The sequence below is a fragment of the Pelodiscus sinensis genome, chromosome 2 (genome assembly GCF_049634645.1).
Source record: "Pelodiscus sinensis isolate JC-2024 chromosome 2, ASM4963464v1, whole genome shotgun sequence".
In the NCBI taxonomy this organism is placed as follows: Eukaryota; Metazoa; Chordata; order Testudines; family Trionychidae; genus Pelodiscus; species Pelodiscus sinensis.
The window spans coordinates 30,641,974-30,661,105 of record NC_134712.1 but is presented as its reverse complement, the minus strand read 5'-3'; the positions used below and the strand labels follow the sequence as shown (position 1 = coordinate 30,661,105).

General features: G+C 37.6%; 1 protein-coding gene across 4 annotated transcripts in view; it reads right to left on the bottom strand.

Annotated features, from left to right (window-relative positions):
• Positions 1-19,132, bottom strand: part of ANGPT1 (angiopoietin 1) — a 224,715-nt gene that overhangs the window by 47,767 nt on the left and 157,816 nt on the right. For all 4 annotated transcript variants that reach the window (XM_075920222.1, XM_075920221.1, XM_006113014.4 and 1 more), the window contains 2 exons: positions 14,444-14,545; positions 3,303-3,469 (listed from right to left, as the gene is read on the bottom strand). In XM_075920222.1, coding sequence (XP_075776337.1) covers positions 3,303-3,469; positions 14,444-14,545 — 269 coding nt within the window. The remainder of the gene's footprint in view (positions 1-3,302; positions 3,470-14,443; positions 14,546-19,132) is intronic.

Genomic DNA, 19,132 nt, shown 5'->3' with positions numbered 1-19,132 from the left:
AATGCGGTCCACTAGCTATTCTTTTGGATAAAACAATAGAGCAAATTATCTAGATAATGACTATCAGCCTTGATTCCCTACAGGTGTCCTTTGAGATTTCAGTAGCATCCTTTTAACCATAAGGGGACTAATTTCACGCAGGAGTATTATAAATGAACTTTCTGGTCCTTGATACAATACTAAAATACCCTCTGACACATTCAAAGGGACAGATAAGGTTTCGTGTATCACTCAGGTGCAGAATTCCATCAGGAAAAAGTGAAAAATAGATGCAACTTCCCCATAACTGTAAGTCTGAAAAGAATTGTGGTATCTCAGAACTTCAAAAGATTAGATTATTTTCATGTAGACAATTGAATATGGATTATGTGAACACTTTGGACAACAGTTTAAGAAGGTTATGCACCATTTCTTCCATATCCTAGTTGGTGTTATGCATGATAATTCAAACTCATTTCCCTTTTTTTTGGATTTTCTCTATCCAAAGAGAGTAAAAGTTGGACCTCCCAAAACTGGGACCCTCTGGTTCAGTAACATCTGTGGTCTGGCAGGACCACTGATGTTCATAGACCAGGGAGTCCTTGCTGGGACCTCCAATGGTAAGAGGGCTGGTGGCTGGAAGCCCAGAGGGGCTGGGGCTGGAAGGGCATAATAAGTGGGTTTCACAGAGGTCTGTTCTGGGACCTGTCCTGTACAATATTTTCATCAACAGTTTAGATGGTGGCATAGAGAGGACACTCATTAAGTTTGTAGATGATACCAACCTGGGAGGGGTTGCAAGTGTTTTGGAGGACAGGGTCATAATTCAAAATGATTTGGACAAACTAGAGAAATGGTCTGAAGTAAACAGGATGAAGTTTAATAAGGACACATGCAAAGTGCTTAGGAAAGAACAATCAGTTTCACACATACAGAATGGGAACTGATTGTCTAGGAAGGAGTACTGAAGAAAGGGAACAAGGGGTTATAGTGGACCACAAGATAAATATGAGTCAACAGTGTGACAGTGTGACACTGTTGCAAAGAAAGCAAACATGGTGTGGGATGCATTAACAGGAGTGTTGTGAGCATAGGAAGTCATTCTTCTGTTCTACTTTGAACTGATTAAGTCTCAGTTGGAGTGTTGTGTCCAGTTCAAGAAAAATGTGGAGAAATTGGAGAAGGTCCAGAGAAGAGCAACAAAAATGATTAAAGGTCTAGAAAACATCGGCTATGAGGGAAGACTGAAAGAACTGGGCTTGTTTAGTTTGGAAAAGAGAAGACTGAGAGGGGACATGAGAGCGGTTTTCAAAAAGGTGCTACAAGGAGAAGGGATAACAAATTGCCTAGGAAGATTGTTGAAACTCCATCCCTGGAGATATTTAATAGCAGATTGGATAGACATCTATCAAGGATGATCTCGACGGTGCTTGGTCCTGCCATGAGGGCAGGAAACTGGACCTGATGATGTCTTGAGGTCCCTTCCAGTTCTAGCACTCTATGATTCTATGATTCTGTGATCTCCTATACTCAGTGCTATTGGAAGTCCTGATAGAAAACTGGAGGAGCTGGAACTATGTATAAAAAAACCTCATATTCTTTTCAAGGCATAGTAACTAGTAGTATTACTACATTGACATATCCAATATTGTAATTGAGGCCTACTCAGTGGTTTATAGAACTACTTTTTTTATCTGCATTGCATTCCTTTGCAATATAACCTAGCTTCTGTCTGTCCTGTTGACTTTCAGATGTAGTTTGGGTTGGAAGTCTGAGAGATTTTAGTAAAATTTATAGTCTCCTCTGCCCAACTCCATAGTCTTTAGTCTTATTTTCTGAGGTAGAATTCTATCAGTTCTTTGAAGGGTCTGTATTTTTTTTTCTAATGAAGCATTGCAATTCTTAAATTTAAGATAGACAGTGGTTCCTCGATGCATATAATTAAAAAATACATTTGAGGATGGTATAAACTATCTATGTTTTGTCAACACTACCCTGTCAAACTACAGGGCATTACTAGCAGTGCACACCAAAGTGCTGCTCTGTTACTTCTTTTGTGGAAACAAATTTAAAAGTTTGTGATTTGCATTAATGTAGTTGTGTTTGAAGAGGACTACATTAACACAAACTAGGAACATTTTAGTTTGCCTCCACATGGAGGAAAGTATACCAAATTGGTATGCACTTCTCTGTGTGTTCACATAGTCAGAACTTTGGAGCAATGTAGTCAAACCGTATGGAGACTATGGTAGGGGTAGGGTTGTATAACAGAATGTAGGAGAAGACATTATATTAAAGAAGAAGGGAATTGTGCTACCGACCATGAAAGTCATCTCTTGCTGAGCACAGGAACTCCCAAGATGTCCAGTATCTCATTGAATTTACTAACAGACAATATATTAACTCTTCCATTGATTGCTAAGGGCTAAGATTCCGTAACACTTAAGTACCAACCATTCTCAGAAAAATAAATATCTTTGCTTAGTCTGCAGACATTTGAGGCTTAGAGAAGATATGTATGATGGATATTAAATCATTGGAACCTCTAGGATCGAGATTAAATTTTGCTAGCACAGCTGATTTTTGATATGCTAAAAATGTGAGAAGTTTTGAATGGGTCTGTTGGATGGTGAAATCAGGGGCTCATCCTCGTTTGGTTCCTCCATCTTAGGGATATTGAAGAAAAATTGAATCTGGAAGTGTTAGAAGTAAATCACAAGAACAAACAGGGACTATGAGCTATATTCCTGGTTAAACAGCCTGTGGAAAAGTCCACACTGTTAATAGGAGATGGAGAATGAGCCTTACAAACTAGGAGCCACAAACTGCAAATTGAAATGTCTGTTCACAGAGGTTGGCAATGAATGAATGTTTGCTAGTTTATTTAGAAGTTCAAATAATAAAACCTCAATGCCTTCCCAGCTCGGGGCCTCACAAGTCCAGAAACCCCTAACTTTACCTTTTCAGAATCCTGGAGTAGAGACAAAGGCCTAATGCCAATAAAGGGCATACCCTATTCCCCATGTCCTCAAGGGCCACTTCCTGGCTGTTCCCGTAGCAAGATTTTTCAGGGTGAGGGAGGCTACCAGATTAGGTTGACTGCTAACAAATTTAAGAATGACCTGACATTTCTGCCATATAGTTTGCTATCACATATGCTAATTTCTATCTCAGCTTTTCTGGAAAATTGTATTTCTAGTTTATATTTGTACATATAATTTAAAGTTGGGTGCAAGTTCATGCTATATTATTGTCTTTTCACTCACAAACAGTGAACAAGATCTAACAACAATAACAATAACAGAACTTCAGTAAGTGCTTACCTGTAATTCTGCTTTTCATTTCCTATATGAAATCTGTCATATTGTGAATATGCCCGATTTCCTTCCCAGTCCATTAACTCAATTCTTAGAGAATACTGCCTCTGACTGGTTATTGCAAAGATAAACTCATTCCCCAGCCAATGTTCACCAGATGGGCTACCAAAACCCTAGAAAAAAAAATGGTAAATAATGGAATTTAATTATTTTTCTTAAAATATTTTTCACAAAATTGGTGTAATATTTATACTGTAATAAAATTATCATTAAATTTTTCTTATATACTCTAAAGTCAAATTACGTAGCCAATTTACCAATCTTTTATTAACATACCTTGCAAGAACATTTTGTGGTTGCAAGAACATTAAGTTAGTTGATGTTTCCAGGCACAAAATCACATTAAAGGACAAATTAATACATTATTTCCTTTGTCTGCTACTTAATATTAGGCAACTATAATATGCTTCAGATCAGCCTACCCTATGGATATTGAAAACAGAGATGATATTTTGAATCCTATTTATTAAGTGGTATAGTGAGCCTGCATGCACCTACATTTGGTATTGGCTTCCAAACTTTAATGTTCATCCAGCTGCTTTGAATCTATTAAGCCCTCGAAGGTTTGAGATCTGGTAGACTGCCTCTTTTGCCATAATGTATTATGTCAACTGAGACCAGCTGAGGAGCTTGAGGTAGAGCTTCCGCCTATAAATGAAAGACTGATACTAAGCAGGCTGTTCTCTGAGCTGGTCCTTGGCTTTGGTACTCCGCCATACCACCCTTCACCCACCAGAGTCCAGATTTGTTAACTTCTAACGTTATGTTGGATGTCATCTTTTCTCAGACTTCTGGGATGGGGTTAAGATGTGAGTTTGGGTGCTATATTAATTAGCAATCCTTTTGCATTACTTTGTATTTCAATCTAAAGGCTGATGCTCGGGTCACAGCATGTGGCACTACAAATGTATTTTATAAATGAATAGCTAATAGATTAGAGGTTGTCAGTAGTAGTACTATACACCTTCCACATATTCAGATTACCTTATTTCTTGCTAACCTAAGTGAATATACAAAATATAAAAAAAAGAGAATAAGATGAATACTATAGTTAATTTTCCTAATTAATTTTTTGCTTCCTCCATCGGTGGCCCTTTCAGTAGCAGCTGGCAGGGGCTAGAGGTTTAAAAGGCCTGTGGCTCCCAGCTGCCACTACTGCAGCAGCAGTAGCTGGAGCCCCAGGCCCTTCTATTTGTCACTGGAGCCTTGGGGCTCCGAGCTACCACTGCTGCAGAGCCATGCTCCTGGCTGCCTGGGGGAGTCTGGTTCCCAGCCCTGCACATTCCAGGGGCCAAGAGCTGCACCCCGACCTTTCCCAGGAACCTAGCCTACCCCAAGCTGTGTACTGATAAACCCCAGGAGTAACTTTCACCCTGATTCAGATAATCACATGCTTGTCTCATGCTTATTCAAACCTCCTGAGTGAGGAAATGGAATTGGAACTCTAATGGCTCTCTCACAATGATATTCCAGGGAGGGTTTGTGAAAGACCCTAGTTAAAATTCTACCACCATATACGAAGGAGGGCTGGATGATTTTCTTGCCACTGATGAAGTCCACCCCCTACTGCTAAATTGTCCCTGCCAGAGATTATAACCCTGAGCTCATAAACACACTTCCAAAAAGCACAAATTTGTTTCTGGAATGAACCAGCCAACATCAAATTTCAGGTATTTTCACGGACCATTTTTCAAAGGAAATTGTTCTATTCTTAGCCCCGAGGTTTTCAATATAACTCCCATCCCCCCAAACTTCAAATGATGAATTGAACAACATGCTAACAGCAGACTCAGTATACTTTTCCAGAAAGAGTATTTATTTCAAAAGGAAGAAGCATGAATAGATTTCCCTTATACTGGGCATTCATAATTGACTGAAGGGAAGCAATTTTGTGGGAGATTTTTTTCTGCAATATTGGCAGCAAATCATAGTGCTCTGAACGATATTTTACTCATTCCTGCTTCCGATACTAGAACGAAATACTGTAAGAACAGCCTCTTTCTAAGTCCTGCTACAGTCTGGTTCCAGTCCTGCCTGCTGTCTGGGTGAGGGTGGGGGTGGGCAGGGGGAGGAATCCTGACTCCACTGAAGTCAGTGGCAAAATTCCCATGGACTCCAAGGGAGGTAAGATTTTACTCAGGAAGTGCAAAGATGTTCTAAAACCAAATTCCCAAAGAAAAATAAAACTCTCAGAATTGTTCTGAAGCGTAAAATGATTGGGATGGGTCCTGAGATCTAAAAATATGTCAATGTTCTAGGAATGCAGGGAGAGATTTCCGATTAGTCCCAAATTGGTCCACCTATAACTAATTACTGCATGTTTTAAAACACTTTCATCAACACTTCCTTTCTTGTTCTCTCGCAAAAAACAAACAAGCAAGCAAACAATCAAACCAAATAGCCCTCCTCCTTCACCAGTGCCTGTGTGCTGTTTGAACAGAAAGGCTGAGCCAACTGGTAGTAGACTAAATGAAACTGACCCTGGAGTAGCAGGAAGAAATTTGCTCAGGTTGAAGCTTGAAATTCTGAACTCTTGCTTCAGTGGCAAAAGTGAATCATGGGGATGATGTGTTTAATTTTTAAGGAATAAAATCCATTATTCAATAGTCAGTCTTACAGCTGGAATAAGTAGAATGAAGTGGTGACCTTAAAGGATACCATTGTCTCTCTCTTCTCTGCCACCCTATAAATCATTGCTCATGAAAGTCTTCCTCTTTCATAATTCCAAAATCTGTTTCCCACATACCTCCTGCTAAAACTACTAAGTACCAGTCATTTCTTGCCTAAATTATTGTAACCTTCCACTTACTGCTGCTCAACCTTCTGGCCTTCCTCTGAGTATTCAAGTCTATCCCTGGTGTTACTGCTGCAGAGACCTTCCTTAAATATTGCTTTGATCACACTATTGGCATATATATTTTACCAAATAAAATACAAACTTCTTCCTCCCCTTTGCATAACTGCATCCCCATTCACGTCTCTTATGTTCTCCTTTATGCTGTTCTTAATCCTCTCTCCTTACTTCTCTTTCCTACTTTCCTTCTCATATGCTTGGCTTTTTCCCTTCTAGCCCCAAACCTGGAACAGTATCCCAGTCCTAGGAATTCAGGAGTTGCCATATGGAATCAGACCAGTGGTTCATCATCATTAGTGTCCTGTCTCAATAGCAGCCGGCAACATCATCTGCTTCAGAGGGAGGTGCAATAAACTCTGCTGGGCACTGTTATGGAACAACCTTCCCACAGGCAATATTTCTTTCTAACCTCACTAATTACTGATTGATTTATGTCCTGCAATATTAGAGCATATTTCCTTTCCAAAACATTTGTACTTTTGTTTCTTTGTTATCCTTGCTGCTGTTCTCCAAGCATTCTATTTATCCTCCTCTGAGTTCTCTTTGGAACAGATCACTTCAGGAAATCCCTTCTCCCTTTTGCTCATAATTAATAACTATAAGACATGATCTGTTCTGAAATGTTGCTCTTTTTCTTAACTGATGTTTGTGTATTTTGTCTTATTATATTATTTAATCTGCAGCCTTTTCAGGGCCTGGAACATGTATCTTTTTATATTTTGGATCTGTATAAACACAAGGCACCATAAAATTATTTTCTAATAATTATACAGTCGAACCTCAGAGTTAAGAACACCAGAGTTACAACATAAATGATCAACCACACACCTTAGAGTATGTAATCAGGAAGCAGCAGACACACACATATGCAAATAAAAAGCAAATATATTACAGCAATCTGCAAAACATAAGCTACTAAAAAAATAAAGGGTGTGGTTTAAAAAAGGATTTGACAAGATAAGGAAACTGTTTCTGAGCTTGTTTAATGGCTAAATGCAGCATTTTTCTTCTGCAGAGTGAAGTTTCAAAGTTGTATTAAGTCAATGTTCTTTTGAAAGAAAAGTTATAACATTTTTTATCGAGTTACAAATATTTTAGAGTTACGAACAACCTCCATTCCTGAGGTTTTCAAACTCTGAGGTTCTACCGTAATTCTTCACATTCTCAACATGAAAGGATTTACTTGGTGATCTTAAAAGAGACCATTCATTTCCTTCTCTCCTCTCATATTAGCTATCAGATTGGAATGAAAATCTATTGCTAAGTGTTCTCCTGACTGGAGGAAATTAAGTTGCAATAGAAGCTAGTGGAAGGGCAAAAGAAGACAAAACAGAAGAAAGAGATAGTGATATTAATTTTCAGAAGCTGAATCCTGTTTGAAAGACATATAATAATTTATTACTGAAAATAAATTAGATTAGAAATCTCAAGATCACTTAAATTATAAATTGTTTTACTGAGGCTGACCTGCCTAATACTTTTGATCTATTAGTGAAGGTCCTTTTGAAGCCATGCTGAGTAAGATATATTCACTTTATACAAGACATTTTTCTTGGTAATTTAAAGAATCTATAAAGTCCTAACTAATTAAAACATCATATTAAGTATTGGGTAAGATGGATACAGTTTTCTTGGGAAATAAACTCTCTGCTGTTTTGCATATTTTTCGTGTAGAGAAGTGTTATGCAGTTGGGGAAGCAAGTAGAATACAAAGATTTCCTTCTGAAGCATGACATGCATATTGCTCAAGATGTTGGTTTAGAAATCTTGCCTGGCACGTTTGATATGCAGAGCACAAATGTGATCTTCACTAAATAATAAATATCAGAATATTTTTATTTGCCTACTAAGTTATTTTCTGCAATCATACTTATTTTTATTACTTATTTTTAGAGGAAAACTGAATCTCACCTAATAAAATAACTCCACAGAATGTGGAAATCCAGCAGAAATCGTATGAGTTGGCAACGGTGATAATTTGTTATGCATTACTCTTTGCAATTGAAAGTACTCATGAGATATCCAATTGATCAAAGTGCAAACATTACTTATCCATTCAAATTAACACAGAGATCTCTAAGTTCTAGATACATGTTAGATATGACCTCACTTGTTAGTGCCCATTTTTAGCTGTACATACGAACATAAGAATGGCCATACTAGGTCAGACCAAAGGTCCTTCTAGCCCAGTACCCTGTCTGCCGACAGTGGCCAAGTGCCCCAGATGGAGTGAATCGAACAGGTAATGATCAAGCGATCTCTCTCCTGCCATCCATCTCCACCCTCTGTCAAACAGAGGCCGGGGCACCATTCCTTACCCATACTGGCTAATAGCCATTTATGGACTTATGAATGTATCTAGTTCTCTTTTAAACCCTGTTATAATCCTAGCTTTCACAGCCTCCTCAGTCAAGGAGTTCCACAGACTGACTATGTGCTGTCTGAAGAAGAACTTCCTTTTATTTGTTTTAAACCTGCTGCCCATTAATTTCATTTGGTGGCCCCTAGTTCTTATATTATGGGAATAAGTAAATAACTTTTTCTTATTCACTTTCTCCACACCACTCATGATTTTATAAACCTCTATCATATCCTCCCTTACTCTCCTCTTTTCCAAGCTGAAATGTCCCAGTCTCTTTAATCTCTCCGCATATGGGACCTGTTCCAAACCTCTAATCATTTTAGTTGCCCTTCTCTGAATCTTTTCTAGTGCCAGTATATCTTTTTTTAGATGAGGAGACCACATCTGTACTCAGTATTCCGGATGTGGGCGTATCATGGATTTTTATAATGGCAGTAAGATATTCTCCATCTTATTTTCTATCACTTTTTTAATGATTCCTAACATCCTGTATGCTTTTTTGACTGCCGCAGCACACTGCATGGATGTCTTCAGAGAACTATCCATGATGACTCCAATATCTCTTCCCTGGTTAGTTGTAGCTAAATAAACTCCCATCATATTATCTGTATAGTTGGGGTTATTTTTCCCAATGTGCATTACTTTACAGTTATCCACATTAAATTTCATTTGCCATTTTGTTGCCCAGTCACTTAGTTTGGTGAGATCTTTTTGAAGTTCTTCACAGTCTGCTTTGGTCTTAACTACCTTGAGCAGTTTAGCATCATCTGCAAACTTCGGCAGCAAAGTTTTAGTATTGTCAGCAAACAGCTGTCCCAAACTGTTGTTTATTACGTCAGCTTCAGTGATTCTGCTAAAATGTCACATATAGACGTTTAATGTGTGAGAAAAGATTGTATTTTAGGGAAAGCTAATCCCTGTTCAGTGAACGAAAAGGGATCATGAGTGCATGCTAGGTTAAGGAATATTCACCCTATTGAGTGGTAAGTGGGTAATACTTTTGGGGATATTTCTGGTTTCATTAGAATTATTTTATACATGGTTTAATAACATGAGTTTATGCTTGTCTCTAAAGTGTAGAAATGACATGATCCAATACTTCTTGTAATTATTTGCACACCAGTGTACACATTTGAGTAAAAAAAGAGCAAATACTATAGCTTCTGATATACTGCACAAGTGCTTTACAAAAAGCAAAACTAGCAGCATTTCACTACAATACTGATCCATAAAAACATATTAACCAGGAATCAAAGGCAATCTTGTAATATTTTATAATATTTACACTGGTTAGCAAATACGATCCAAAGTCTGTCTTGCTTCATCTTTAATTGCACTGTGATTAACAGAATCAAAATAACAAAAGCAGTCAGCGGTACAAAGAAGCTGAATTCAAGACTAGTTTTAGAAGTGACCTTCAGAATTCACAAAGTTGACATTTATTCAAAAATAATAAGTATGGTGCAAAAGAGTTTTATTAGCTTTGGCAAAATCTGTAAGGGTATTCTACTTGAATCATGTTTCTCCAAGTTCATTAAACAATTATCTCTCTTACTTTATTTATTTTGCCTGATAATACTCATAGGAAGCTTTGACTTTTTATAGACAAAACAAAAATTGAAACCAGACACAGTCAGTATATCCTGCGGGTTCATCTCCTGTTAGACAACTCACTGAAGAAAACATCTAATAATTCAGTGTTTTACAGCAGGGATGTCTTCCCAAAAGTCATAAAGAATAATCAGCTCCGTGTGCCTTAGCTGAGAATACGGAATAGACTTTGAATGTTTGTGAAGATAATTTTGGGATAAGTCAGTAGACTTCTCAATTTCCAACACATTGGCTTATGCACAATGTTCTTATTGAATATTATGTTTTGGTCTGTAGTAGTGTCTTTAATGTGCTTCACCGTGCCAAAGATAAGAATTTTTGATAAAACAGTGTGTTAAACTAATATTGTGATGTGTTTTTAGGATGCTCCGAGTTAAAAATTGTAATTTACCTTCTAGAATGACTAAAATAAGATTGGAAAGTCAGTTGCCTCTCCAAATGCAGAATTAAATGCCATGATTTAAGCACCTAGGTTTGAAAAATGGGGGCCCACATTCTTGGTCACATGGTACAATATTTGCTGGGAAATGAGAATTTTTTTTTTAAGTGGATTAATCAAAACTTAAATTCCCCATTTCCCATACAAAGCCTGGGTAAACAGAATTTATGCAGGGATAATAGGGCCAGAAGCCAGTTTTTCAGGGCAGACCAACTGCTACTTACGCCAATGCAGCAGAATATTAGCTGCTGACCCTCCAAGATCCCTATGTGACATCTACTGACCCTTCCCCAGGCCTGTATTTAGTGCTACTTTCCACACCGCTTAACTAAAATGGACACAGCACTCACTTCCACTGTAAAGTGCTGAGGCTCCTGCAGAAGGTTACTTTGTTCATACCCTTTCCCAGATGCCACTGGATTTCTATAAAAGGGAGAGCTCTGTAAAAGCCCTCTGTAAATGTGTGTGAAGTGTAAAAAAAGACAAAATGGGCTTGCTGTGGTAGTCAGCTTGTTACTTTGCTGTCAGAAAATCGCTTAGTAGTAAAATAACATTATAATCTGTCATTAACCTGTTTGTTTAATTAACCAAAAATCAGTATCTGCAGTACTCCAATGAGAGAGCTACATAAAGGTGACATATGAATTATTATGTCATTAAAAAAAAAAAATTAGAAGCGTAACATATAAGGAATACTGAATAGTTTACTTTATTCAACAGCTAACAATCTTTCTGCATAAATGAACCTTTCCTGTCCTTTCTGATTGGGAAAGACCGCACATGGGTGTTGTTAACATATGTTAATGGTGTCAGATTGAAATATTGTAGGCAGACACATGAATATATAGCCACATATCAACACAATTCCTGAAACAGATGTTATCCAGTCAAATTTGTGCAGGGAGGACAGTGCTAGATAGGATTTTAAAGCATAATTACAGCATGACTCAGTTCAAACAAAAGAATATATTTAACTTCCCATTCAGTAGCAAAAATATACTATAAATTAAGGGAACAAGTGTAGTTTGCTTCCAGTGTGGCAGAAATCTCCCTTGGTACTTGATTCAAAAGATATGAATCTGAGATACCTGGCAGGTAGGGTACTTTGGGCTTGATCCAAAGCCTAGGCTATGGCTACGCTACCGAGTTTTTCTGGGATACCAGAGGAATCCCAGAAAAACTCTGCCATGTCCAGGGAACACGTCTGTTCTTCCAACATTTTTTGCAGAAGAGCAGATGTGCTCTTTTGGAAGCCCTGTAAACCTCATTTCACGAGGAAGAAGGGCTCTTCCAAAAGAGGAGGTTTTTCTGAAATTTGGCCCTGTGTAGATGTGCCAAATTTTGGAAAATCCTCTTCTAAAAAAACAATCGGAAAAAGATATGCAAATTGCAGAGTGCAACTTCTGTACCTTTTTCCGAAAAAGAAGTGTAGTGTAGACATAGTCCTACTGAGGTCAAATAGGACAGATTCTAAGCCTTTAACTGAAATTATAGAAAGTCATGCTTTAATTCTGGAGGCCCCGGGTTCAATTTCTTGAGATAGCTAAGATAACAGTCACCATACAAAGCATCATATAAATACATATCCACACTAACTCTCATCCACCTACTTTCATACCATGCCTACCATCACTGGGCAGTATAAATCATGCTAGAGTTTCACCTTAGAGGAGAAATGAGAACATGCTTTCTCTTTCTATACCACCCACTGAATGTGACAAACCACTGAGTAATCACTTCAGTTAAAAAGACAAATGTTTATTTAGCAAAGTGTTACGCCACACAATTCTTTATCAAGGAGGAGTTGATTTCCATAAAAGGTTATACTCAGAGAATATCTGAATCTTCATTCCAATAACCAAGGGTACGTCTAGACTACCGCGTTTTGTCGACGGAAGTTTTGTCGACAGATACTTTCAACAAAACTTCCGTCGACAATTTGCGTCCAGACACATGGAGTTCTGTCGACAAAGCAAGCCGCTTTGTCGACAGAACTCCGTAGTCTGGACGCAACGTTACAGGCAATAACACCTTCTGTCGACAGAACTCTGTCGACAGAAGGTGTTTTGCCTCATAAAATGAGGTATACCAGCGTCGACAAAACCGCGGAGTTCTGTCGACGTTATGTCGACAGAACTCCACGGTAGTGTAGACGCTGGTATTGTTTTGTCGACAAAACTAGGTAGTCTAGACACACCCCAAAACTCACTTCCTAAATCCTATGTTATTTTGTAAATACTTGGAAGAAGTGGATCACTTTGATGCCCTACTTATATGCTATTTGCTCAACATAAATACATTTTCCTATACAAAACTTGTAATGTCTGCAGCATGAGAAATTTGAGCATATATACCAATATATTACTTTATATAGTTGCAGCACACTTTTTTCTTATTAATCCTTAGCTCACTACCATCATCTTACTCATTTTAACATATAGTTCACAAAAGACATTTGTTTGGTAGGGCTTTGGGAGAGGCTGAGGGAGTACTCTGAAAACCTGGAAAGGGAGGGAAAGCTCTTTATAGTTGGCAGGTGAGCCAAGCTCCTACAGGAACATAGTGGGTCAGACCAATGATCCATCTAGTCCAGGCTCTGTTTATACTGCATCCCTCTTGTGCAAAAGCCTATACAAATGAAGTGTGGATTAGCATAGAGCTGTCTACAATGCTCCTTTTTGTGAAAAAAAACCCTCTTGTGCAAGAGCCATTCTTCCTGAAAACATGAAGAAAAGCTCTTATGCAAGAGGGTTTTTTTTTTCACGCAAAAAGGAGCTGTGTAGATGACTCCTTTTTGCACAAAAGCCTCTTGCGCAAAAACGGCCCATAATTAATTATGCAAATGAAGTGCGGCAATATGCTAATCTGTGCTTCATTTGCATAGGCTATCATGCAGGAGGGATGCAATGTAGACGTAGCCCCAGTGTCTTGCCTGCTAACACTGGCCAGTGCCAGATGTGTCAAAAGTAATGAACAAAACCAGATTTTGAGTAATCCATCCCATTCTGTCCAGTCTCAGCTTCTAGCAGTTGGAGGTTAAGGGATGCCCTGAGCATGGGATTATGTTTCTGACCATCTTGGCTAATAGCCATTCTTAGACCTGTCCTCCATGAGCACACCTAATTAGGTTTTGAACTCAAGTAGACTTTTGGCCTTTGCATCATTATTTGACAAGTTCCACAGGTTGACACTGCATTGTGTGAAGTTCTTCCTTTTGTTTGTTTTAAATCTGCAGCCTGTTAAATCCATTCAGAGACCCCTTGTGCTTGTGTTATGTGAAGGGAGTAAATAACACCTCCCTATTTCATTTCTCCATGCCATATGTCATTTCACAAATTTCTATCGTAACCCCCTTAAACTGCTGGCATTTTTTAATTGTTTTTAAAATGTGGAGTATGTATTTATTTTGATCCTCTACTGTGGTGTTTTTAAGTAATCTCCATGCAATTTGCAAGCATTTCAGTCTTTTGACTATTCATTTTTATTTCCATTTAATGAGTTTATCATGTTTTTCTATAATTAAAAAAAATGAAATGCTACTGTAGTGGGATTCTTTGACATTTTCTCCCTACCAGGATTTGAAATTTAATTACAATGTGGTTGCTATTACCAAATTGATTCAGCTGTATTCACTTCTCAGACTAGATTCCGTGCTATATTTAAGACTAAATGAGGAATTGCCTCTCCCCTTGTAGGTTCTCGGACAAGCTGCTCCAAGAAACAGCTTCTAATATGTCTAGAAATTTTCTTTCTGAATACATTGTTTTCTGATGATTCTAGTGATTACATTTCTAACTTTACAGTACATTGTTCGCCCTTACCATTTTGTATTCTTTCCAGTTTTTTTGAAAATCCAGATTCCCATCTTCTCGGTGTTGTATAACTGTCCATCCTCCTCCTGCAATCTCCATATTACAAAAGACCTAGGTAATAATGAAAACAATGATACTAGTTCAAAATCATATCCACTCAAACAAAAAGAAGACAACTTTCCTTAATAGTCTTGAAACAGTAGTAGTTTTTCAGTTTATCAATATTATCTAGTGCTTGTAGCACAGTGTTATACCGGATAGGAAAGAATGACCAAAAACACTGGAAAATGAGGCACAGTGAAGCCAAAAAGGTACAAAAGATTATACATTATTTACAAGTGGTTTTCTTTCTTAATTAACTCCTAGCTGTACCCACAGTATAACACATATGGTGTTGTAATCCCCCAATGACACAAAGAATTTACAGTCTAAGGGTGTGTCTAAACTACATGGCTCCATCGATGGAGCCATGTAGATTAGGCTGATTGGCAGAGGGAAATGAAGCCGCCATTTAAATAATCGCGGCTTCATTTAAATTTAAATGGCTGCCGCGCTCTGCCGACCAGCTGACGATCAGCTGTTTGTTGGCAGATCGGGGCAGTCTGGACGCGCCGCTATCAACAAGGAAGCCTTTGTCGACCGGCGCAGGTAAACCTAGTTTCATGAGGTAGTTTAGACACACCGTAAGTGGGCAAGCAACATACAAAAAGTAAAGAGAAAGTGGAGAAAGTAAGGGTGGAAAAATGTGTGACTATTCCTGGACTCTGTATGACCAGTTCTGTAATTCTACGACAGCATCCTACCATGATTTCACAATAAAGCTCTCATTAAGTTCCTTGGTGGCCCTGTGACTATTTCAAGTTTTCATTTTTTAATGAAAGCTACCTTTGCCTGTGAAATAAGGTGTGCATTTATGCAAAGAGTTGAAAAGTTCTGATTAATCAGTCTAGCATTTTGTAATCATATCAATCAGCATGGAAGTATTGGCTAGCAATTTAATGTTCTTTGGTTTATCAATTGATGGTCATTATCCAGTTCCTTTAAATAACAAGTATTATATAAGTGGGAAGTAATGCACAATGGAAAAAATAACCCCAACTATATTTACAGTATGATGGGGGCTAATTTGGCTACGACAAATCAGGAAAGAGATCTTGGAGTTATCATGGATAGTTCTCTGAAAACTTCCACACAGTGTGCAGCGGCGGACAAAAAGGCAAATAGGATGTTAGGAATTATTAAGAAAGGGATAGAAAATAAGACACAGAATATCTTACTGCCCCTGTATAAAACTCTGGTACGCTCACATCTTGAATACTGTGTACAGATGTGGTCTCCTCACCTCAAAAAAGATATTTGGCCTTGGAAAGGGTTCAGAAAAGGGCAACTAAAATGATTAGGGGTTTGGAATGGGTCCCATATGAAGAGAGGCTAAAGAAACTGGGACTTTTCAGTTTAGAACAGAGGAGACTGAGGGGGGGATATGATAGAGGTATATAAAATCATGAGTGGTGTGGAGAGAGTGAATAAAGAAAAGTTATTTATTAGTTCCCATAATAGAAGAACTAGAGGACACCAAATGAAATTAATGGGTAGCAGGATTAAAACTAATAAAAGAAAGTTCTTCTTCACACAGCACATAGTCAACCTGTGGAACTCCTTGCCAGAGGAGGATGTGAAGGCTAGAACTATAACAGAGTTTAAAGAGGAGCTAGATAATTTCATGGAGGTTAGGTCCATAAAAGGCTGTTAGCCAGGTGTTAGAAATGGTGTCCCTGGCCTCTGTTTGTCAGAGGCTGGAGATAGATGGCACGAGAAAAATCGCTTTTCTTCGGTCCACTTCCTCTGGGGCACCTGGTGCTGTCCACTGTCGGCAGACAGGCTACTGGGCTAGATGGACCTTTGGTCTGACCCAGTATGGCCATTCTTATGTTCTTATATATTAGTCAACCAAAGAACAAATCAGTTCTATTTTTTCACTCTATGATATATTGTTCATACTGATGCTCTGTGATTACTCCACTGTTTGAATTTGCTAGGTCCCCTGGTACTTGTAGGGGGAACTGAGAATTCTGAACACTGCAAAGACGTGAACCTGATTCAATCTCACAATTAAAATAACACTATTTTTTAGACATTTTGGCTCAAAACTTCCTTCAGTAAAGTCAAACCATTTTTTCTATAGGATTTAGTTTTCTTGGACTTAGTCTGATTTGCAGTAGGCATTTATAACTGATAAGTGTGCCTTATTTAAAATTCAAGTCTAGATCCCCAGAATCTAGTATTAATTTTTCTAATGCATTAAGCCTTTCTCTAGAATGTTAATATTTTAATATAGAAGAAGATATAAAATGTAAGATTTTCCTGTATTGAAAATTCTTATAAAATAAGTTTTCATGTTCTTTGAGTGACATAGCAAATTAAAAAGAGGGATTGTGTAATAACGGAGGAATTTATAGCACCTAATTATGCATTAGTCACCATTGTGTGGTCTGGCACTTTCCATGGTGGTGAATATGAACACCTGCCATACTAACAAGAATGCCAAGTGGATTATCAATGTTAGCTTTGCATAGTTCTAGCCAACAAAAGGCTTGAATGGGCTCTTGTCCCAGATAAGATCAAGGCATTCAGCCATTAAACACCTATTACCATGTTTTGAGGTTTAATCCTGGACAAAAGAAGAGGTGATAATTGAATAACTGTATTTGTATGCATGTGTAGCTGGTGGATTTCTTATGATGAGAATAATTATTTTTTTACAGATTCAGATGAAGAGGACTCCAAAAGGACTAAACATTTCCCTCTGCTTATAGGCCTGGATGAAAAAAGTAGTTATTCATAACACACATCAATTTAATTACATTCACTTTAGGTTTATGGGTTAAAGGAATTTTTAGCATTAAAATAGCCTTTTGAAGACAAACACAGATTTTTTTTTCCAGATCATTTATGAATGTGTTGATAGTACTTGCCGCAGTACAGATAACTGGGGGACACCACTATTTACCTCTTTTTATTCTAAAAACTGACAATGTATTCTTACCCTTTGTTTCCGAGATGTTAACCATTTACTGATCCATAGGAGGGATCCATCAGAGCCATCTATCAATTAAAACACTTTATAACTCCAATATAATACTCACTAATATTAGTGACTTTAAAAAGTGGCCATCAGATCAGGTACAAAAATGGTATGGTATAAAGAATGACTAAGTATCCTCAGTAATTTAAACATAAGCAGTTTAAGTATATAAAATGTTTCACAACTCAGAATAAATGCTTAAAATATTGTTACACTTCCAATTACTTCTATATATTAAATATATCTACACATTAAAGAGGAAGAATTAAAATAATTACATAAATATAACTTGTAAAATGATGACTATGATGGGAAGGGAATGGGGGAGTAAGCAGGATTGACAATTAGAGCCCTACACATATACAATTTTGTATCTACCTCTACATCTGTATCTGCAAAAATGGATGTGGATAGCCACAAATGTGCAGGTTTCTAGATACAAAATTTTTATCTGCATCCATGCCTGCAAAAATAACACATGGATAACCACATCCACATCCACTGATGCGATTCCTGTGGATATAAAGTGACTTTCTGCAAATTTGCAGGGCTCTACTGACAATCATCTGCAAATACCTGCAGGACATAAACAGCAAAGAGGCAGAGAAATTTACAGTAATGCTGGGATGAAACTAAGCAAAGAAAACTACTAGAAAATTACAAAAAGTATTAGCCCACTTACTGCCTGATTCCACAACTCTTAAAGCTATAGACATTTTCCCTACTATTTTGACTTCTACAGTGTGACTTTTCCAATGTTACCTAATCCAGTGCTAGTCTTAAACTAAACATTCCAAAAACAGTAATTAGTAAAGCTTGCAGATATTCAGACAGAATAAAATTTAAAAATTTGCAGCAAAGCTTTCATTGACAGCTTAAAACCTTAAACAAAACGCACACAAGTGCAACTCACTGTCAATTTGTCAGTGTGGACTTGAACCTACATTATTGTCAAGTCCTTTACAAATCTAGTTTAATAGTTTCTACACTACTTGATAACATCTAATAAGATTTTCCATGTTTCATTATAGACATCTCAATTATCTTGTGTATTCACCTTTCATATATCACTATGTCAATATTGCCTTAACAGTCTTCTTCTAGTGGCGGTTTATCCTTTTCCCTGCATTTCACTCTGAACAATATTTCTAAAATGTAATAGAAACTAACTATCAGTGATTAATTACAAACAGATAATGATCATTTTTCAATGGTGGATATTTAATTAATAAAATACCCTGACTATTCTTACAAGCCTCAAGAGATATCATTATCTAAACAGATTTCATTTCAGAAGTAGACCCCATATAAACTCGATAGATAGTTGTAAACTGAAGCTGGCTTTGATATTTAAGATCAGAAGCAAACAATGGAATTTGTCATTGCTACTACTTCTTCTGGATTTATCATCATCAAGATGATTGCAGTTTAACTAAAGTCAGCACATGCCTTCCTAATTCTGCTAAACCATCCTTTCTCTCATCCTAGCTCCTCAATCTTCTCTCTCCAGCCCAACACATGCTCTTCTCTGCTCCCTAAAAGAAACCCCGAAACCCTACCCTCTTCACCTGAAAAATGCTTCATTCAATGATCCTTTTGCTTTGCCACCAATT